The following is a 23,865-nucleotide window of genomic DNA, read 5'->3' as shown; positions in this document are numbered from 1 at the left end:
GGATTCTTAGTGTATAGTAGGTGCTCAATAAATACATACTGCATGACAAAGCTGGGGCAGCCTTGATTTGCTTGTTTGCTGCACTAAAATGTTCATCTCAAAAAGGCTGCTAAGCTGGGTTATCCTCTTGGTGGCCTTGTCTTCTACCCTTGCACAGCCCTTTTGTATCTAAAACTGGGAAGGGTTATCACAGCCCCCAGGGCAGGGAGCTCATGAGAGAGCCCATAGACCTGCACAGCAGGAAACTGAAAATAGCTACCAGAGCAATCAAAATTAAACTTCTAGATCCGCCTCTCTGGGCCTGGCCCTAGAGGGCATCTTTTACACTAATGATGGAAAATTAAATTAGGCCACGTTTAGAAAACTTCACAAAATTAAATACTGTCTACCAGGGAGGGAATTACCTTGTGGGGAAAGTAACAGGGGAGCAGGAAAACAGGCTGGTCACAGTTCTACTACAAAATGATTGGCTGGTGTCAAATTTCATTACTCTGTGCTTCATTTTATTCTTCTTAAATGTGTAAAGGGAATCCATTTAGAATTTGTGCAAAGCATTGAAGAATCTCAGAAGGGAAAGTGAGTGCAAAATAAAACAAACACTTCTGTCCTTGACTTCTCTCCTTGCTACCAAATCAGCACTGGCCTGGAAGTCCATCAGATGGTCTTGACCTTTTCTGGGATACAAATACCTTTGAGAATCTGCTGAAAAGTATTTTCTCCATAGAAAAAAAATCATTCTGGCAAAGTTTTGAATTTTAGGAGAATTCATGGACCCCAGACTCCTGCATGTTTATGAATTCCAAGGTAAGACTCCTTTTTTGCCAATAAGTATTGTACATCATCTTTGAATATTTGCATCTAAAACTGGGAAGGTTTATCATTGGCTCTTCTACTGCTCATGTAAGAGTAAGAGGAGAAAAAACAAACTTTATTTTTCATTAACTTTATTAATGATTTAATGTTTGAATGCTTAAAAAATTTTATTTACCAGCCCAAAAGGCATTTGCATTTTGTTAGAGGAGTCTTATTATTCAATACAAACCAATCTCATTTTGGTGAGCTTCACATTATTAAAGGGAAGAGGATTCACATAGGAGGGGCCTTTATGTTACCCTCAATGTCCTTGGAAACACATGGATGATGGGAATGTTGGCCTAGGGCCTGGATTTTACACTGACATGTAAGGACCATGTGATGGCCCAGGGTAAAGGACCATTGTGTGACCAACCCTAACCCCAAAGGTAAATAAAGATTGGTCTTGATTTGGAGCTGTAGCCCCTGCCTGACAAAACCTTTAATATTAAGAGAGAACCTCTGGGGTTGTAGTAGGACAGTGTTGTAGCTTACTCCACAACTTGAGCATTTTGCACTAAACACCTCTCTAGACACTGCTACAGTGCCCTGTCCTCTGGCCTGGCTGGGTAAGCTTTCTGTGGCTTCCATCTTGTGTCCTGGCACAGTTGGGAGGAAGGATGGTGGTGTCACACCTCTGAGAGCACAATCAGACTGTGAGCCTCGGCTTCCTGTCTGGTGGCAGACCTCAGACTGGAGAGGTGAGGATGACTGCGAGGTCCAGAAGGTTAAGCACAGAATTTGGAAAAGATGGAGTGAAAAAAGCTGGGTTGTCTGCAAGTCTCCACATCATTTATCAGGAGACCCTGAGACCTGGCTCTTGAGGAGTTACAGCCTTTCCCTGTTGCTGGCAGTCACCATGATCAAACCATGATTAACTGAGGAGTCCTCTGTATTTGGCTTAACATTTCTGCCTGTCAAATTCTTATTAATCTTTCAACGTTTATTTTAAATAACACATCCACCAGGAATTCTTTCCTGATTTCATCCCTACCCCCACAGTGGGGATCTAATTAAGGTTTGTCCTTTGGACCCTAAGGTGTTATACAGACCTTAAGTTTATCCTTTTATTGTAGTTTATCTGTCACAGTTTTTAGTAGGAACTATATCTTGTCTAACTTTGGGTCTCCTTAACCGCTTGTCTTACACACAATAGGGCTCAATACATATATATTCAATGTAATTGACTTCTTAAGCTTTTGCACAATTCCCAGAAATTAATTACACTCATTCTGTAGACTTTTATCTGGGACTGAGTGGATGAATGAATGAATGAATGAATGAACCAACCCACCTATAGACATGTGTTGAGCACTGAACAGAGCTCATATGTGAAGGTATTTGGAAACAGTGACAAAAATGTTAACATTAGAACATCAGAACATATATTCTAATAGAAGATAATAAGCAGCACACAAATAATACTAAAAAGACAGCATCACAGTTAAGAACACTGAGAAACAAGAAGTCAAGTGACCTTGTTCAGCTTTGCTCAGGAAGAGAGCCCAGCACCTCTTGATGTTGTGGGTTTAACCACTAAGCAAGGCTGCCTTTGAAAATGCACACCCTCCTTCCTCCGGTTGGCCGAGGATGCCAGTCCTGTCCAGCTACTGCTGTGCAGTTAGCTCTTTGATTTAGGGTCTGATTATGTTTTTTTGTGGATTATCTTGGTATTTGACCTCATCTCTTGTCTCACTTGTTGCAGTTTTTACTGATAATTCATAATGATCGGGAGTTGTGTGGGAGAAATGAAGCCATCATAAAGGGTAAATGTGTTCATCTTGTTTTTATTAATTGCTCCAATAAAGGTTTTTTGGAGGGGGTGAGCAAGAAGAACCTCCGAATGGCAGCCCTTGACAGATGAGATCTGCACATGAGCTCATTGTTGCTCAGTGTCTCCCGTCAGCACATAATTAATTGTTGGAGATGGTCCTGACTGCTGGGGGAGGTGAGGTAGTGCAGGTGCATTTCCTTGCAGAGGAAGGAGCAGCCCTCCAGGCTCTAGGCCAGTGGTGTGTCCTGACTCAAACACTGTTAAAAATATATAGAGAGATATATGTATATACACATGCATATACGCACGTGCACATACACACACCAAAATTTTTCATATGTGTATGTGTATGTAAGAAGAATTTTCTTAGTAAAAGAGTTAAACCTAAATTTCTCCTGATTGCCTTTGTTCACTCATGAGAAGGACAAAGCCCAAAGGAAACAATTTAGCCTGTCAAACGCCTCAGCTGATGAAGGAGAATTTGACAAGCTAAATGTAAAAGAGAGACTGCAAGACTCATAAACAGATCCCAAGAGAGCATGTAGTATCCCTGGCCAGGCCTGGCCACCCTTCCAGCCCTCGTATATCTACATGAGCCCCGTCACTCAGGTCCTGAGAGGCAGGAGGAATTCATATGAATCTCCTCTCTAAGAAAATAACAGTAGCATAACTTTGATTTCATGTACTGTCCTTTTGATCCATGTCACGTTTCGGTTCCTTCCTATGAGAAAGGGAAGTCAGTAGCAGGTGGGTGAAATGCAGGTCTGGGGCAGTTACAACAGCTCTTGCTTTTTATCAGGACACTTTACTAAAAGTTAAAGTGACCTCTTGCCTTAACCAGCCCGACTCCTACTTCCACATCAAAATGGCATTAGCTCTCTTGCAGGGAAAGGCTTAGCTACTTCAGAAAGGCCACCAAATTCCGCCTAAGAAAGGGAGAGGGATACAAGCCAGGAGTAGGACTGGCCCCCACCTTAGTGGCAGGTTCATAGTTGGTGCCCTCTCAGACCCCAGGCGAGCTTCTCTACTTGCACCCTGCCTTCTGCTGTCTCTATGTCTTGAGCCATCATTTTCCCTAGAGGCTATTTCTGTTTTGTCCCTTATTTTCCAGCCTACAAATAGGATTAGGTTTTGCCATCCTAAAAAGAAAAGATGCCCCTCAAACTCACCATCCTGTCTTGCCCTTCCACTGCCAGACTCTTTGGAGAAACCGCATTTGCTATCTGTATTTCCAAAACTCCCATTCACTTTTCAGCTCATTTAAATTGGGCTTCCTGAGCTACCCTACTGAGACTGCTCTTGCTAAGGCCATCAGGGATGTCTTGGTTGCAGAATCCCTGGCTTGCTTTCTGTCTACATCTTATTTAGTCTCTGTGAAGCACTCAATGCTGTGGGTCTTTCCATCCTTTGGGAGACTGTCTCTTCCCTCAGCTTCCACGATGGTTTTCTCTTGTTCCTCCTCAGATCTCTTGGTCTTTTTCTGCTCAGTATTTTTTTTTCTGACTCCTCCTATTATGTCCTCCATTTAAATGGGTACTGTTAATGGGATTTTCTCAATGAATCCCCTTTCTTCTTCTTTCTCCTCAGGGGATCTTGTATTTCCCATGGCTTCAACCACCTTCTAAATCTCAGTGACTCCCAAGTCTGTGCTCCTCAGTCCCCACACTCCATCCCCTCCATCCCTTATTTCCAACTGCCTCTTAGGCAATTCCATCCACTTTTGCCTTCTCAAAAACTGACCTGTCCAGAGCCACACACTCCTCTTCCTTCCCTGTCCCTTAGTTCTTTTGTCCTTCTGTGGCCCTTGACCCCATTAATGTTTAGTCCATCCGCCAAGTTACATAGCTCAGAATCGTCTCCTTCCCTCTCATGATCACACCCAGAGAAACTACTGTTGTGTCCACCTGCTCTCCCCATGGTGGCTGCCCCTGCCTTTGTTAGGCCTCCAGTGTTTCTTGCCTGGACTCAGGGTTGGTTTGTCTGACTGCACAGACTGTGCTGCGCGTCACTCCAGGTGTGTCATTCACGGCCCTGAGCCCAGGTGCCCTGCACTTATTTACCGAACTGTAATTCTCACAACAGCTCCCCTGTTTGTAGATGAGAAAACTAAAACTTGAGCATTGAAAGACTCACCCAGTAGCTCACAAATGTAAGCAGCACAGTGGGGATTTGAGTCCAGTTCTTCTGACTGCAAACCCCCGGTCCAAATTCTGTTGATTCCCCCAAGCACTCCGTATTGCAGTAGGCTCTTGGTGGCCTTCCTTCTGCTCCTGCCCTCCTCCAATCCATCCTCCACACCACCATGACTACCAGCCATGTGATCCCCCTGCTTAGACTCCCATCCTTGTCCTGAGCCCACAGGGTGAAGTCTGAGCTCTGTAGCTGGGCTCTCCACAGTTGGCCCTGACCTCCCTCTGTCCCCATTTCCCACCAGTCCTTCTGTATGCCTTGCAATCCCTGTGCCCAGGCAAACTGTGCCACGTCATGACCTCATGCCTTTCCACATGCAGTTTACATCGCAAGGGCTTTCCCTGCTCTTCTGTCTCTGCGATGGATAGATTTCCATTGTCCTAGATCTGCTCGGCAGCCCTCCCCACTGTCCTCAGTGCCCAGGGAGGCTGGTCTGTGTAGACATGCCCTGAGAGCTCCTGCCAGATGGCACACAACTCTTCCTCTCTTGGCTCTGGAAACTGCCCTGCCTCTCTGGACATGGGGTACTGAGGGCTCCCAGGGACACTGCACTGCCCTCACCTTTGTGAACAGTCCTGTATTAAACTCTCTTCAGCCTAGTCACACATTATCTGTTTCCTGCCAGGACTCTGACTGACACATTCCCCACCCACCCCACAATCCTGCCACCTCCCACGCTGTCTTCGAGTCACAGCTCAGGCGGTAGCTCCCTGTGTGCCTTCCCAGTTCCCCCAGGCAGCTGGCTGCATCCTCCTCTGCGTTTCACTGGCTCCATTCCTCTGTCTGCACTCGCCACACCCTGTCAGTACCCCCTGTGCTCCTCAGGGCAGACTCTGAAGCAGACTCAGCTCTGTATCTTGGAGAAGCCAGTATGGGGCCAAGGGAGGGGGTACAGAGTAAGAATGTGCATTTCTTAAAACAGAGGTCATGCTGGACCACCCTGACACCTGCTTTTGGGTGGTGGGGAGACAATGAGAAAAGAACTTCTGGCATACAGCGTATGAAAATAACGGGAATTCTCAAGCAAGGACTTGCCTCCTTCACAGCCTTCTGCTCACACTTCTCCACCCTTTGCAGACAAGGAGTGGACAAAGAAGGGGACAAACCTTTGTTGATGATTATTTTGCACTGGACAGACTTTTGCCTAATGCCTCTCGGCATATAACACTTGAAGGAAAGTATTTGCTGGCTTGAAAGCAAAAGGATAAACTTGAGGAAAGAGAAGAGGAGGGGTCCTTACATGCTGCCTTCCAACCACCCCCTCCCCACATTTCCAAAAGAAAGATACAAGACTTTAAAAAAGTAACTGGAGCCCGGTGCGCTGGCTCACGCCTGTAATCAAAGCACTTTGGGAGGCCGAGGCGGGCGGATCATGAGGTCAAGAGATCAAGACCATCCTGGCCAACATAGTGAAACCCTGTCTCTACTAAAAATACAAAAATTAGCTGAGCGTGGTGGCGTGCCTGTAGTCCCAGCTACTCAGGAGGCTGAGGCGGGAGAATCGCTTGAACCAGGGAGGTGGAGGTTACAGTGAGCCGAGATCATGCCACTGCACTCCAGTCTGGCGACAGAGTGAGACACCATCTCAAATAAATAAATAAATAAAAATAAAAAAGTAATTGGAAATCAAAATGAGGTCAAAGATGAATGGGTTCGTTTTTTTCCCCACTTTGTTTTAAGGTCAGCTAGTGGCCTGGAAGTAAAGATACACAGTCCTTTAAAAAGCAGCGACATGGGTGCAGCTGCAGGCCATTATCCTGAGGGAATTAAAACAGACACCCCAAACCAAAGACTGCATGTTCCTGCTTATAACGGGAGCTAAACAATGATTACACGTGGCCATAAAGATGGAAACAACAGACACTAGTGACTCCAAAAGGGAAGAGGGAGAAAGGGGGACAGGGACTGAAAAAGTTCCCATTGGTACTGTGTACGCTGTTTGGGTGATGGGTTCAATAGAAGCCCAAACTCCAGCCTTACGCAATATATCCATGTAACAAACCTACAGATGTACCCCCCTGAATCTAAAATAATAAAGTAATTTTTAAAAACACACAAAAAAGAAAAAGACACTAGATTGTGATCGAGAGTGAGTTGTCCCAGGCCAAATCAGAATGGCTTGGACATTGCCCTGAGGGTGGGCCAGGTGAGATTTAGAAATGCTGACCCCTGGAGTACACACAAGCCCCTAGCAGTGGCTTGTTGTCTTATCTTCAAGTCCTGGGAGGAAGTGCCTTCAGATGAGTTCTGATTCAGAGCATGAGGTAGGCAGGTTAGAGCAACTGGAAAAATAACAATATTAGGAAAGAAAAGTATCTGGACCTGCCAGCCAGGCATGCTCCCACCCCTGGGAAGCTTGGGGAAGGAGGTGGATGCTCTTTCTTCGTTTCCCATCATGGCATATGGGACTCCTCAAGGCTGAGCAGGTGGCATGAGGGGTATGGAGTTAGAGTCAGGTACAGAGGGAGTTATAGTGGGAATCCTCAGAAGCTCAAGTGGGAACTCAGCTGCCTTGGAAAGACAAGATGTGCTTATGATGTGTATCATATCCCTGGATTGGTTTATTTGAAGAAACATGGATGGAAAGTGGACAATCAGTCGGGGATGATAAAGAAATCCAGCGTGTCCCCTGAGAATCTTACCAACATGAGGATGAATTTGTTGGTGACCACAGAGACATCTATGAAGACATCAAGGACTTGGAAAAATAAGAGGAATAAAGAGAGCCAGGGTTTCCAGGTGGCATAAATGTAGCATGGGACTAATTTCTAGACCAGGTATAGAGAAAACAATAGTAATATAGGTAATGAATGACATTCAATATTCAAATGATATTTGATGATTAATCAGGCAGATGGTACAGAAGTTTTCAGAACTTGGTGAAGATTGCTAGGGTTCCAATTCTAACTCAGATACTATAGTGAGTTGAAATATGTCCCTTAGAAAGATATGTTAGGATATGTTTCTCACCCCTGGTACCTGTGAATGTGGATGTTGTTTGAATATAGGGACTTTGCAGATGTAATTAAGGTGAGGTCATATTAGGTTAGGGTAGACCCTAAATCCAATGACCAGGGTCCTTACAAGAAGAGGGAAATTTGGACACAGGCACAGAGGAGACACAGGGAAGAATGCCGTGGGAAGGCAGAGGGAGCAGACTAGAGTGACACCGCTGCAAAGCTAAAAATGCCAAGGATTGTTGGCAGCAGCCAGAAGCTAGGAGAGATGTGGAAGAGATTCTCCCTGAGAGCCTCTAGAAGAAATCAGCCTTAATTTTTGACTTCTGGCCTCCTGAACTGTGAGAGATGAAATTTCTGTTGTTTTAAGCTATCCAATTTGTCTTTGTTACAGCAGCCCTAAGAAATTAATACAGATACTACTGGCTGTGTGACCTTAAGAAAATGCACAGAGGTTACCTCTCTGTTTCTTCATCTGTAAAATGGAGATAGTAACTGTATTCACTTTATATGGTTGTTGTGAGGATTAGATGAGTCTTTACCTTAAGCAGTGCCTGACAGATGGTAAACACAATAGATTAGCAAATGTTCTTCTTTAATCGCTTCAATTTAGTAAAGATATTTTTGAGCAACTACTGTGTGGCAGACCCTACATGTAAGTCATTTCATTTGATTCCTGTAACAGTTCTGTGAACCTCTTCTTATCCCATTTTGCACTTAAGAAAACTAAGGCTCAGAGTATTAACTTGTTTTGAGAAAGCAGACGAGCTGCAACCTCAACTGAGCCTTTGGCTCTGTTCTGTCAGGTCTTCTATTCCACAAAATCACAGGCATCTTAATGTATAATGGGGAGTGGACAAGAAGGGGTATGAAGCTTTGTTGATGATTATTTTGCACTGTGAAGACTTTTGCCTAATGCCTCTCTGCATATAACACTTGAAGGAAAGTATTTGCTGGCTTGAAAGCAAGAGGATAAACTTGAGAAAAGAGAAGAGGAAGATGTAATTTTCTAGACAATGCTCCTCCAGCATATACCAGTCAAAGTAGTGCCCCTAATATTTGTGGTGTGTTCTTTTTCTCTCTGCTTTCTGGCTCTGGGAGGGAAGCTGTGTCTCTGAGTAAGAATCTTCAGGAAGTCTGAGGGTCCTGAAAAGTGTAGGATGGATGGTTTAAAACCCCCAAATGTGAACAAGCTACATGTATGAACTCAGATAACATAGACACACAGAAGAAATAATTGGCACCCTGTGTAAACAGATTTGGTTTTTGACAGCCAACAGCAGGTGACAGTTATTTTGGAGAAATTTATGAGTGTTGGAGAGAAATTAAAGCCTTGAAATATATGAAAGAATTTTTGTGTAGTGGTTTTGTGAAGGACACTAGCGTTTTTTTTTTGTTTTTTTTTTTTTTTTGCCTGCCTGTCAAGTACTGAACAAGAAGAAATTAATTTATCCCAGTACTTGGCATTTAGAAAGTGCTATGTGATGGTTTGTGGTTGATTCAAATAAAGCAGGGGAGGTTTTAGTGGGACATAAGAAAAAAACTTGTTAACAGCTGTGAAATTAAAACATAAATTAACTGCTGAGATAGGCCATGAGGGTGTCTTAGCTAGACTTTCAAAAGATAAATATGCATTTGTCTGGCTCTTGCTAGCTCTTAAAACTCAATTGGTTGCTTATTCATTACTCTAGGTACACAGTAGATCTTTGTAACAATAAGTTAGACATTTGTGTAATTTTATTCCTTGAAGAAACTTTAGAAATCAGCTCTCATATTTGCTTTTCTCTGCCTGCAGTTGAAGAGATGAGCTTGACTGTCTCTCGAGGTCTTTCCCAGCCCTGGAATCCCAGGCTTCTTTCCAGACTGTGCTGTGATAAGGCAGACCTGTGAGATACATCCCAGTCATGGTGACAAGGGGTGACTGGGCAGTGTGGTCCCATACTTCAGGTGTCTGTGGAAGTCAGGCTGTGAAGTAAGGAGACCAGTTCCATGAGGGATTTTGGGCACCATTTCATGAGTTTATTACCCTTCTTTTTTGCCAGATAGCCCTGAGGAAGGTAGTCATCAAATTGAGAATGGCTAAAATGAGGAATGAAGAAGATGGAAATTATAATAACTTCAAATAAAAGCAAACCAGCTGATGTGATAACAAGCCGTGTATATACAGTGGGGGGAAAATGATAATCAGACCAAAACAGTCATAAGAGAGAACAGTGATCAAGATGGGAGACAATGTTCTCTAAAGATTAAATTAAAAATAAATAAGATAGATGAGGAAAAGAAAGAGTAACATCTGCGACAGGACTGTGAAACTGTGTTCATGCTGCAGGGCTGGTTGAGAAGAGAAAAAGAAAGACACACCAGTATTCAGGCAGCATGCTAGGGATAGAAGTAAAGGGTGCATTCCTTCCTGTAGTGTCTGGTGGTGTTCTATCATTGAAGCATTTGGAGGCTCTCATCAACCCACTACCCCTTCTGATATTTTTCCCAGTCCCTCTAAGGATAACACATTGGGGCCCCCAGAATTACACAGGCTGGGACACTTAGGGAATCCTTGTTCCCGAGAGCAGGAGTCATGCTGGATTTCCCAGGACCATGCCTTCACAGTTGGGCCTCATTCATCTGGTCTTGAGCAGCAGGTTGGTTCTGTTTTCTGTCTTCTGCATGTGTCGCATTGTGCTTCTTACTTTCCCAGAGGTTTTCCTTAAGAATACCACTTGATTTTGTCTCCACCATCTTCAGGTGACTTGGTACTTTATCTTTATCAGCTGATTTCATTTTGTATTGTCCTGAAGCATGTCTTTTGGGGTTAGGAATGCCCGTGCCTCCCAGGACCTCAAGAGAAAAATCTCTGTACCACACACTGGAGACTCCCCTAGCCTGACAGAGAGATATCAATGTTGGGAGAACAAGAAATATTTCTCTTTGTTTTTCCACTTGACATTTCTAAGTTTGTTTCCACAGTTTTCAAGTATTTGTACAACACTTCATGGGTTAGAGAATATTCATGCATCCGTTGTCACATCTGAACCTTATAATCACCCTGAAAGGTGTTTTTATTATTCTCACTTCAATGATTAAAAAAGAAGAAGGTTGAGAAAAGGAAAATAATTTGCTGAAGGTCCCTTGGTAGTCTACATCCTCTACCCTAAAGTTCTGTTTTGGGCTATGGCAGGAGAGGATTGCGTGTCAGGACCTGGGCTTCCTGGAAGAGACCCAGTGGGTCTTGAGCAGGAGGCAAGGCACATGGATGTAGACTCAGGAAACCTTGCAGGTGACTCAAGACCTTTTATAGCCTCTGCAGTCCTAAAGTCAGCAGGCATTCCCCGTGGAGATGAGGGGCATTAGAGGTAAAATGCTAATACCTGGGGAAATATGGCTGTTTTAGTCAGGGTTCTCCAGTGAAACAGAACCAATAGGATAATGTGTGTTTGTGTGTGCGTGTGTGTGTGTGCACGCGCGTGTGTGTGCTTCCACATATTACATGTGTTTATGTATATGTACACATACTTAATGTATACATACACATATAAGAAATATTTAAGGAATTGGCTCACATGATTATGGAGGCTGAGAAGTTCCAAGATCTGCAATTGGGAAGGTGGAGACCCAGGAATGCTAATATGTGGTTCTAGTCTGAGTCTGAAGACCTGAGAACCAGGAGAGCTGATGGTGTGAGTTTCAGTCTGTACATTGGCAGGCTTGAGACCCAAGAAGAGCCTGACCTGGCTGGAGAAGACCGATGTCCCAGTTCAAAGCAATCAGGCAGGAGGCATTCCCTCTTACTCAACCTGTTTGTTCTATTCAGGTCTTCAGTTGGATTATTGGATGAGGCCAGGGATGATGACAGAGTAAGATGAGGTCTCATGGCCAGAGACTGAAAGAGGGAATAAAGGATGAGAACTTGAAAACAACATAATTGATTCTAGTCAGGCCCCAAAATGTGAGATCATGAAGAAAAATCACGTGGCTGCCCAGATTTTCATAAAATGCTCCTTGAAAAGTACACAATATGGAAAACAGAGCTTAAAAACAAGTATGAGTGCAAAGGAACAACCATTACTGAAAGAATTAAAACCCTGAATGCATTGGGCTTGTGGAAAAGGCTGAAGATGAGAGAGAAAGGGGTGTGAAGGAAGACAGAGTTGGCACATGGCAAGAGGAAACTCTCAATCCCTTTTTTCTAACTCTCTTGGTTTTTTTTTTTTTCCTCTCAAGTAGAGAACTGATCTTCAAATTAGAAACACTAGAACATATGTGATTTTAAAAAACAGAAGTTCAAAACCAAGAGGAAAATGGAAGGTATTCCTCACTACTGTGTGTCCAGGCCTGAATCACTCAGCTTCTGGGTTCCTGAAAAATATGATTGCAAAATAGTGATTGGCCATCTTTGCAAAATTATGACAGATGGAGAAGAAACAAAAAGATTGCAAAAATAAAATATTGTACTTTTTAGAAACAGGGGCAAACCTGGATCAGGAATTACCTACTAGTGAATTTGTCATTGCTCCTGGGCAGAATTCTAGAAGAGATCATTAAGCAGATGGTCTGTGAGAACTTGGAAAAGGAAATCATGATCACTGGGAGCCAGTCCTAAAAAACCAGCTACCCAAGTATGTTCAGGAAATGTGCCTTACAGCAGTTGTGCAAATTAGCTTTGAGCGTTTGAGTAGACTACAGTTTGAACCAGCAATGAGATGTTATAACAGAAGAAAAAAATCATGATCAGAGATGCTTTGCTAAAAATTCAATTCTAGGGCATAGAAAATATTTATCCAAATATACTCTGTGCTGTTCAGATCCCTTACAAATGAGTTCAGTTCTGTGAGCTGCATTTTAAGATAGTCACTGGCAAGTTGGAATATGTACAGAAAAAGTTAAGAGAAGATGGAACTCATATTTATTGAGTAAGCAACTTACCATGTGTTGGGCATTGTGTAAAATGTGGTATGTGTGTTTTAATGCTTAAAACAATACCATGAAGAAGTCATTAATATGCCTATTTTAGATGAGGAAATGAAGGATTATGTAACTGAGTTTTTTGCCTCAGTTCAACAGCTAGAAGATAGCAAAGCTGAGACTAAGACTTGAACCTTTCTCATCCCCAAACCCATGCTCTTTCCACAGTGCAAACCTGCCAGAGAAATAAGGGACTTGGAAAATGGGCCAGTTGAGAAACTACTGAAGGAAGAAGTAGTTCACTTTAAAAATGAAAGGAGTGCAGAGGAATCGGGGAGCGGGGAGGGCATCAGGAAGAATAGCTAATGCATGCCAGGCTTAATACCTAGGTGATGGGTTGATAGGTGCAGCAAACCACCATGGCACACGTTTACCTATGTAACCTGCACATCCTACACATGTGCCCTGGAACTTAAAATAAATTTAAAAAAGAAAGGAGTAAATATAAGCATGATGTTGTTTCCATATATTAAAATGTTGGCCATTTGGAAGAGGACTAGCCTTGTTCTCTTAGATCCCTATGAATGGAACTAGAGCAGTAGTGTGGCAGTAATTAGAGCAGTTCACATTTATTAACCATTCACTATAAGCTGACCCCTCTGCACACATTCATTCTTTAAACCTTACTAGCATGAGTGAGGTACAGCACAATGATAGTGCCTGTTTCACAGGTGACGAACAAGAAGGGAGTTGAGATGATGACCAGGGTGTCCCAGCTAGTAAGTGGCAAAGCTTGGGCTGAAATCCAGGTCTGTCCCCCTCAGGGCCAGTGTTCTCAGCCATTTTCCTCCACTGCATTCCTGTTGGCAGAATTCCAGTCAACATGAGGGTAAATAAAACCTCTTAAAGAGGGATCAGATACTTTGTTAGAGAGTGAATTGCCTATCAGTGATGAATCCTGACAGAACAGAGATGCTGGCTCGTATCCAGGCCTGATGGCCCCACAGCTTTCTTTCTACCCTAAATTGTTGTTGTTGCTGTTGTTCTATGATCTTGAGAGAAGCGAGTTTACCTATAGATGAATAGTTTGAGAAGGGGAGTATTGGTGGTGAGTCTAGTGGTTTTTAAAATCACATTGTCCACCTAAATTCCAGCATGATGATAAACCCAAAATCCAGTTTCTTCCAGATAATGTTTTTCTTTCAGTCATTTATGGTAAGTTCTGTGGACATATCATGCATCTGCAGAAAGGTTTATTACTGTGTAAAAGCATAACAGTTCTGTTAGTAAGTAAATGTTATAATGCTGTACATATTTTGAAATAAAAGTAAGAAATTTTAGGGCCAGCTGTGGTGGCTCATACCTGTAATCCCAGCTACTCAGGAGGCTGAAGCACAAGAATCACTTGAACCTGGGAGGCAGAGGTTGGAGTGAGCCAAGATTTCACCAAGAAAAAAAAAAAGAGAGAGAGAGAGAAAGAAAAAAGAAATTTAAAGGAGAAGAAATTTTAGGAAAATTGAAGGGGGAATAAAACCTTATAAAACCTTATTAACATTATATGAACCATTTTGGCATCCTACTCTTTATAATTATAGTGAAAGTTGGGAAAATTGGCTAAGGTACTTTTTGGAAGCAGGATTATCAGAACTACCCTAGACTGACGTAAGGATAGGTGGGAAGTGAACAATGAGTTCACTTGGACTCGGGAGGGGAACATCACACACTGGGGCCTATCATGAGGAGGGGGTAGTGGGGAGGGATTGCATTGGGGAGTTATACCTGATATAAATGATGAATTGATGGGTGCTGACGAGTTGATGGGTGCAGCACACCAGCATTGCACAAGTGTACATATGTAACAAACCTGCACGTTATGCACATGTACCCTAGAACTTAAAGTATAATAAAAAAAAAAAAAGAAAACTTGAATGTAAAAAATAAAATAAAATAAGATGAAGAAGGAAAGAAAAAGGGAAATCTTTCCTATTCTCTTGAGCACTCACCTTCCTCTACTCTCCCCCAGTTTCTGCCACCCCCATAATCACAGTGCTTATGAAAACCAAGTAATGGAGAAATAAGGGTTCTTGGAATATATTTCTTGATCTGGCAGTTTGCGCCCAAGAGACCTTAATTTGCTGATTTATTAGCTTGTTGATGAATGAGGTCGCATGGAAAAACTTTCTGCCTCTTGGTTGTGTTGGTGGAAACTTTCCTAAGCTTTAACTAGCTGACTTTTTGGTTAGCTAGAGATTATTTACTTTTAATAACAACATGCTAAATATCTGAAATCAGACATAGCAGAGCAGTCTCCGGAGAGCTGTGGTCCAAAGGCAGTGGCTGCATCCCTGTACAGTTCTTATCAGATTTTCTGAAAAGATGCTTTATCTGTTAAGGTTAAGTTAACCTTGGCTTAGTGCCGTTCCTCTGTTCCTTCCACATCTCTGTCTTGTGGGCATGCCAGTTTGCGTTCAAATCTGCTGTATCAGTTTTAAATCCAGTTCTCAGTCCTTTGGGTATTACATAAGAATAAATTAACTAAAGAATCCAAGAAGTTTTACGTGTGATGCTGAACTAACTGGATCTGACTTCCTTGGGGAAAATGAATAGCCAGGCAGATCACATTTTAGATGCTCATTAATGACAGCTGGAACACCTCCCTCCATTCTAAGCAGGCAAGGAACCTCCCATGTGCCAATCACTGTGCTGGCACTGGGGATACCGAGATGTGTTCCTTGTTCCTTCAAGGAGCACATATAAAAAATCATAGTGTGAGATATGTGCTGTGGCAAAGTTGAGCCCCAGGGTATTCAGCAACTCAGATTACTGAAGAAAAGGGAGGGGAAGACTGCTCTGAACCAAGTCTTGGAGGCCACCAAAGGTGTTCACAGCAGTTGCCGAGCTGGAAAAATGCACACGCCTAGTTCTGCAGGTCTGTGTAGATCAGGACTCTGAAGGGAGATGACCGCGGAAAGGTAGGTACACCATGCTAAGGAGTTTGGACTTTATCCTAAAAGCAGTAGGAAGCCTTTGGATGGCTTTAAGAGGAAAATGATGGGATGTAATTTGTCTTTTTAAAAATAACACTTTGCTAGCAATGTAGAGAATGGGTTCACAATAGGTGAGTTAGGAAGCAGAGCAGCACACTGTATAGAGGATGTTGTAAAAATCCAGGTGAAAAATGAGAACTCTTGATGATCAATACCTTGGAGTTGAAGAGAAAAACATAAACCAAAGACATATTAGGGAGTGAGTCTTCAAGGAACTTGCTCATGAGTGATGGATATTGGGGAACAGTGGAGGAAGCCATTGAGAATGACACCTGGGTTTCTGGCTTGAGTAGGTATGGTGTCCCCTTATCAAGATGGGACTTGGAGAATTTTGGGGAATATGATGAATTCACTCAAGGGTATGAGGAATTTGAGAAGCTTGAGAACCATTCAGGAGGAGATGTCCAGGAAGGTTGGCTGAATGGGCCTAGAACTCAGGCAGGAGATGCTGAGATACAATTGTTGATTTGTTCCTTTGATGTTAGGATGACAGTTTGGCATCATTAGAAGGATAGGGGACTGGAAACCACACTAAACAGCCTCTATTTCATTTAGAGATGATAGACATGTGAGATGTACTGAAATGCCTGCTAGCTGAGTTTAGCAGAGAAACTGCAGTCCCCAAGGTGAACTTGGGCTTTTTCACAGTATTGTTTTCCTCTCTGTGCCCACCTTTCTTTTGAATTTTCCTCCCAGGCTTCTTGGGGTCCTGTGGCAAGAATCTCAGTTACTAGGCTGTTTAGAGGCTACATCAGTAAGAGGATGTAAGATGGCATTTTACTAACTATTCTACCTCCTCAGTAACTCCTGGAAGTGTTACTATTAGTAGTCCCATTGTACAGATAACAAAACTGAGCCTCTGAGGGGTGACATAGCTTACTTTTTAGTAAGTGGCAGAGTTGTTGATGAAGTTGCCGACTCTAAATCCCATTGTCTTTTTTCTGCACAGCACAGACTTACACTAAAACAAATCAGGCCTGTTAAATGCTTGGACGAAAGCCATCAGTGTTGTTAGTGGTGAAAAATGTTTTGTGGAACTGATGTGGCCTCTTAGGTGCTACCAAGAGCAATACTCTCCTTGGACTGCCCAAAACTAATTCCACTGATGTACCCACCCCAACTCCCTGCACCGACCCCACAGCAGTCAGACCTGGAGGCTCGGGGGGGCCCTGTCCTAAGCCGGCTTGAGATGCAGCCTCTAGGACCTTGCTTATAATTTTCCCCCTTTCTCCGGCCTTCCCTTCTCCCTACCTCTGCCCACCCCAAGCAGCCAGAATGATCCTTTAGTTTAAAGCATAAGCAAGTCAGTCCTCTGCTCAAAAGCTTCTGATGGCTTCTCATCTCACGTAGAATATAAGCCACAACCTTCAAAGCCTTCTACATTTTGGCCTCTGGCTGCATCTATGACCTTGTTGCTGACCGTGCTCACTCCACGTGAACTACACTCCGTTGAGCCTCCCTAGGTGTTCCTTGAAGCTTTTAACACCTTCTGAACACTGCAGGGTTTGTAAACTTGCTGTTCCTACTTCCTGCCATGGTTTGGCTCAGGTATCTCAGTGACTGATTCCCTTCCCCCATTCGGATCTCAGCCTCTCAGTGAGACCTCCCTGGCTACCCTGTCTAAAATAGCCCCCATCATGCTCCATCCCTTAGTCTGCCTTATTTTTCTTCATAGCACTCATTTTATATTTGCTTATTGTCATTGCCTACACGTAAGCTCCATGGTTTCAGGGGCTTTTTCTGCCCTGTTCCTGTTGTGTCCCTGGCTGCTGGGATAGTGCCTGGCCTGCAGTGTGCACTTAGTGGCATTGGTTGAATCATGGAATGAACACATGGATGCTGTGGTCCAGGCAGAGAGGGGACAGAGAGTGGGATCACTATCACCAAAGGAACTAAGAGTATCTTAGTCCCTCCCAAGGTGGTAAGCATTGCTGGTTCCCCAAGTCTCTGCATTTGGGGATAATTGTAAACAGGCATCAGAAAACGTGTGTGCATCTTTCTGAGTAAGAAGCAGGTTTGTTGCTCTGATAAGGATGGGAATGATTTTTCCTTCTAACACACAAGTTACAGGGACAGGTTGGCCACGTCAGGAGATGGTTAACAATAGTGTCGTTTCCATGTCCTACCCATGCCCACTGTACCAAATATGAAAGTCGCAGTGTTAGTGTTTGTGGAACCTGTTGAAAGTGCCTCCTGCGCTGTGACTTTTTGATCCCAGAGGAAGAAGACTTTCTATAATAACTTGGCTCTCATGAGCTGTGCTTCAGAGTATCCTTAAACAGAACTTTCCTGGTTAGAGATTTGAACCTAAGGCCATTTTCAATGCATTTTTTCTGTTATTCTTCCTTTAGGATCTTCTATGTCTCTCATGATTCCCAAGACTTGAAGATCTTCAGCTATATCGCTCGAGATGGAGCCAGCAATATCTTCAGGTGTAACGTCTTTAAATCAAAGAAGAAGGTAAAGAGGCGGTTGCCATCCATCTGCTATTTTCCTATAATAGATCCAGAGTACCCCCAACATTGGCCCGTCTCCCTGTTGAAGATGGCTGTTGTAATGCCAACATGGGGCAACTATCTCAGTAGTCTGTCATTGCTCCTATATAATGGAATTCTCTTTTAGCATCATCTGAACTTTGTACTTAGTTACATACAGATAATTGGAGAGGGATTGACCATTGACTATGTGCTCTGGGATGAGAGCAATTAAACGGCACCAGGAGTGATGCTAACCTTAGCCCTGGAGTAGGAAAAAAGCGTTGTCTTGTGCTAAGGAGACCCTTCATCATAATTCTGTATATTGATTAGTGGGCTACAAAATATGAATACACATGGAGCCCGGTTTAGACTCAGTGTGTGATGTTGGTTATCCTGGGTGATTATTTGGTATGGCAACCCTGATACTCAAGTAAGTGCAACTTTGAGGATTCTGAAGAGGCATTCTTTATATTAACGTCATTCCCCCAGGAGTCTAATACACACAACTGGGGTTTTAGAAGCCTAGAATCTAGCCCTGCCTCTCACTGGAACCCTGAGTGATGTGGTGTAGGTCTCGGTGTCCTCATCCGTGAAATGAAAAGAATCATCAAAATCAGCATTTCCTAAATGCGTTCTGTAAAACATTTATCAGCCAAAATGTTTCATGTTAAAACTACCTGATTTAAGTTGCTGAGAAGGTCTGATAAAGAACATGTTGTTTAACCCAGAATTTCCCAAACTAATTTCATAATGGAACCATATTTTTTCCATGTAATATGTGTTAATATCCTGGGAACTATTTTTCTGCAGAGGAGATTTTGGAAAACACTGTATTTGTGCCCCTAAGGACCCTAATAAGTCCACCATTCTACAAACAAACTACTAAACCTGGCTTTTTACGAGAACTTCATTTTATGCACCTTTTGTCTTCAGGCCTCTTTAATAGATATGTAGGTACCTTGTCAAGTACCTTGTCAATAACACATGCCAGGCTCCAGATTTATTGATAGGTGTCCTATTCCCTACCCTAGCTCCACAAAGAGAATTATGCTTTGTTAACTCAGCCTCTTCCTCTATGGAGATTTGTGCCCTTACCCACCCTGTTCCAGGCTTTTTAAATGCAGTTCATGGAGTTGGATGAAAAGTGCCACAACTGGAAAGATGGCAGGAATAAAAGAGTAACTCGCTAGGCTTCACATCTAGCTAATAGTATAGCTGAGAGGAGAAAAAAACATAAATGAGGCTAAGTCAAGCTGCATTAAGGAACTGATAGAAAGGGGAGTAGGAAGAGGGAGAGAAGGAAAACCCATAGGCACTGGAGATGTGTAGGGCTTGGGAGAGTGCAAGGCTCATATGTGGCCTTGTGTAGGGGACCTGAGGAGGAGAGAAAAGGAAATACAAAGTGTTCCTGATCGTCATGAATTGGATCGTCTGTAATGTTCTTTGACAGATGCAACAAAAGACTGGAATTCACTTTTAATTCATTTTGAGTATTTGTGCTTCTGATTTTAGTTTTGTACAAAGACTGGACCAAGTGGACCTTGGAATTTATTAGAGTTACAAATAACACATAATCATTTGCCAGGTTCTTTAATAGTTAATCTTATTTTATCCTTATAACACATTTGTAAAGAAGGTAAGACATGTAATTTTCCCTTCCCAATTTTACAGATGAATAAATTGAGGCTCAGAGAGATTAAATGACTTATCTGAGTTCTCATGAATGGGTACTGGCTAGAATAGAACCAGGAAGACATGCAGGACAAAAGAATTTTGAGCAGGAAACCTAGGTAAGAGGACCATTATATTATATTTGCCTTGCCATCAGATCTAACGTAGCAATATGGACGCAGTGGGGGCATCCACTTCTGACAAAACATGAATTTAAGAGCAGTGCTCACTTGGAACTTTGATCTTGAAGTGAAGCACAGAATGGAGTTCCCATTATCCGTGAAAAGGAGTAGTCATCTGGTTCCCTGTCATGTCAGCTTACATCTCTTACAGCAAATTCTGATCTCTAGCTCTTGTTTCCTATACCCCTTTCACCCTCACCTCCTGAGACCCTAGATCTTCATAGAGTTGGTTCTCAGGCCCTTTCCTGGCCTGGAGCCATGCAGCTGAGGGAATTGTTTCCAGTCAGCCTGGGCGTTGAACCCCGTTGCTGCTGAGCTGTAGGTGGGAAGGCCAGTTTCCAAGCTAAGAAAGGGAAGTGAATTGTTCAGCGAAGGATGCCAGAATTGGTGAGGGCTGGGGAACACATCTGCCAGGTTTTGCTTGCCCTCCTGCTTAGCCTCCAAACGTGGTGATTTACCTTTTTTATAAAGCACTTCTAATGTCAAGAGATAATGGTTAACTTGGGAAGGGGTTTTAACTGGCAAATCATAGGAATGTTTCAGAAGTGGCGGGCGGTGGGGAAAGGACTGCAGAGGACATGTGTGTTGCGGAGATGTTGCTGGGTCATTGGAAGTCAATAGGGAGGCCTCTTGACTGGAAGCCCGCAGGTGTGGATGTTCTCCAGAGCCCTCCTGTTGGTCATAGTGTGTAGAAAAACCTTGTCTGAGATCCTTGTTATGTCGGGACTTTGGTTATTGCTGTTTCATATCACATCATATCACCTGTGTATATGCCCATGGCACATTTCTCATGACCTCTACAGTTCGCATGGGGAAAGGGTTACTGCCTCTGTTGGTTGAGAATATGGGTCAGGTGTCTCAGCTTTCCTGGTTGAGGGCCTCCCTCGACCTTGCTTCCTGCACAGCTATTACTCTGTACCTGTGAATTTCTTGGACCACTCACACAGATAGCCAGTGTGGCTCCCACCTTGGGGGTTGTATCCTTGAGCTAAGCTTTTTTTCAACGGGGCTTTCACCAGAAGCTAGATAGCAAAATATTGAAGGAGTATAACATGATACCTGCTATGCTTCTATGCTCCAGATTATCTAAGTTCCAGCCTCATATTACACCAAATAATAATATCTAACCTGTTTTGATTAGTTGCTATATGCCTGAGACTGTTCGAAGCTCTCTATATGAATGATCTAATTTTATTCCCACAGCAACCCTGTGAGGTAAAATGGGGCCTTAAGGCATGTAATGTGTGTAAAGACTCAGTAAGTAATGGAGTCAGAACTGAACCCAGAGGGTCTGACTGTGGAGCTCACACTCTTACCCACTCCATTATACTATTGTTGTTGGCTCATGAAGAAGTTATGTAACTCAGAAGTTGCTTTGTTTTCCAAGACCCATTTGTAACTGGGTTCTGCCGTAATTATTACATGGGTATGAAGAGCTTCTTAACTCTGAATGGCCCAAATCACTTTAACATAGATTTTCCTTTATTCCTCATAATATCCTTGTATGGTTAATATTGACTCAATTTTGTACTTGAAGAAAGAAAAGGCCCAGGGAAGTAAATCACCCTTGGTCACACAGTGTATCAGTGATGCCACTGAGATTAGAAACAGGCTTCCTCCTTCCCAGGCCAGGACTTTGAATGCTAAATCCTGTTTCACAAAACTCATATGAAAGATACGTGAGCCTTTCTGGACTTGTGTTTTCTCTATCCGTCAAATAAGATGAAAGGCATCTCAGGAATGCTGATTGTTGTGTGTGAAGTGACGTGATCTTTAAGGAACAAATTCTCTATGACTGGGGAGGATTGTCAGGGTTGTGGCGGAGGGACCCTAGCACTCTTCAGACCTGTGCTAGAAAGGAGGGATGGGAGTGGGTCTTTTCCTCACTGTGAGCATCCAGTGGAGATGCTTGCTAATAACATGGGCATTCCTTGTTTCCCCTCCTTGGGGGATATAATGATAGTATTCACTTGCAGGGCCTTTTGCCTCTCAAGAAGCCTCTTGCATGGTCTCTTGACCTCTCCCATGGAGTAGATGTCATCCTCCTGTCATTTTCTCCTAGCCCTAGGAGTATATGGCTGTCTGCCCTGATTGCCAGTGACTGCACTTATTAATGCATCAGCGCGTGAAGTGCTGGTGATTAACAGGAGCTGCAGGCATCTCCCCATTATCTTCATGGGCAGCTCCTTGAAATAATTTTGCCTGCAATCACAGCTCAATTGGTTTGGGTTAGGAGAAATAATTTCCTCCTACAATGCTGTCACTATCAAATTGGAGGCCACAGCTGTGAAGTTGAACTATCCTTTAGAGGTTGCAATGGATTTTGAATGATGATGACAGCCATGTGCTAAAGAATAAGTCACTTGCCTGGTCAAGCTTATGAGATGAAAGATAGGAAAGTTCTAAAGTTAGGGAAAGAGTCTGTTTTTTATACTTTAGGTTGAGTTGGGAAGTCAAAATGCAGGAATCATGGGTCTCAGAACTCATCTAGGCTGAATCAGTCTCTTTATGGTTGAGAAAATCAATACTGAGAAAGGTGAATTAACTGTCCACAGTCACCCAGTTGGTTCTGACAGCACTGGGATTGTAACTCAGATTTCTTTTCTCTAGGGTACTATGTTTCATGGACTAGCAGAGTAGAAGGAAAAACACAGCTATCTATTGGAAACTTTAAGATGCAGTATGTCCTGACAATGTAGAAAGTCACACCTGCTTTGAAACTAAACTTTCCTTATACTGAGCAATATTCTGATGTCCAAGGCATCACCTCAACCAAATTATATAATCGAATCCATTAAATAATGTTTTGAACAAAAACCTAACCCATCTACCATTTTAGAGCCTTAGTACTGTAGGTCCTACTGTGTATAGAAGTCCAAATATAAATGTATTTTCATGCTTTGGCATTGTAAATTCCATAGATTAAGATCATTTGATAGATATAAGCTGAATCTTTTACTAAGATTCCCCCCCACCCAAAAAAATACATTAAAGAAACATGACATTCCGTTCTATTTTTGTTGAGATTCCATGGCAGTTAAGGTCAAGATAAGGACATTATCTTTTATTGCTGTGATAGATGAGAATTATAAATCTGTGAGCTGACCTCATGGACTTCTGTTCTCTAAAATTCAGAACCACTTGTCAGTCAAATTTGAGTACTCAAAAGAGATGGGGGAGAGGAGGAGTGGAGGAGGGGACAGAGGAATAGTAAACTAGAGAGCTGTAGATCATAAAAGAACCTTACCTGCAAGATGTGTGCCCCCATTCTTCTCTTTTTTCTCCTCTTATTATTGTCATTGTCATCATCATCTTCATCTGGTATTTTGTACTTATACTCTCCACTTGCTTATCTGATGACTCTTAATCCTCTTTGTAAGTTGTAAAGAGAGAGCTTCTTCCAGGACAGTGAAATTCAGAACAGTGCCCAAGATTATTTATCAAATCAGCTACAGAATATGACTAATAAGAATCATTCTTTACATGCATATAGCACTTAAAGATTCCCAAATTTTATAGGACCAACCAATTACAAAGTCACTAAGAAAGAAAATAGAAAATAAAATCATGGTCTATGGCCATACCACCTTGAATGTGTCTGATCTCATTAGCTAAGCAGGGTCGGGCCTGGTGTGTGCTTTGATGGAAGAAAATAAAATCATGATTGACTATAATTTTTCTATAGGCCAGTGAGGTACAGGAATCAAGCTTTCGATTTATGTCTTCCTAAAGCTACCACTGTCAGCTTTTGTTTGCTTTTGGGTGTACAACCCACAGTGATTGCAAATATAGTGTTACTTTCATGACCATTGCTGC

General features: G+C 42.8%; 1 protein-coding gene across 2 annotated transcripts in view; it reads left to right on the top strand.

Annotated features, from left to right (window-relative positions):
- LOC105519593 (carboxyl-terminal PDZ ligand of neuronal nitric oxide synthase protein) overlaps positions 1-23,865 on the top strand; it is a 320,959-nt gene that overhangs the window by 248,127 nt on the left and 48,967 nt on the right. For both annotated transcript variants that reach the window (XM_011952974.1, XM_011952973.1), the window contains exon 5: positions 18,071-18,179. In XM_011952974.1, coding sequence (XP_011808364.1) covers positions 18,071-18,179 — 109 coding nt within the window. The remainder of the gene's footprint in view (positions 1-18,070; positions 18,180-23,865) is intronic.

This window comes from Colobus angolensis, unplaced genomic scaffold (assembly GCF_000951035.1).
Source record: "Colobus angolensis palliatus isolate OR3802 unplaced genomic scaffold, Cang.pa_1.0 Scaffold354, whole genome shotgun sequence".
Classification (NCBI taxonomy): domain Eukaryota; kingdom Metazoa; phylum Chordata; class Mammalia; order Primates; family Cercopithecidae; genus Colobus; species Colobus angolensis.
Note: the sequence above shows the minus strand (reverse complement) of the source record. Positions and strands in the feature narration are given on the sequence as shown.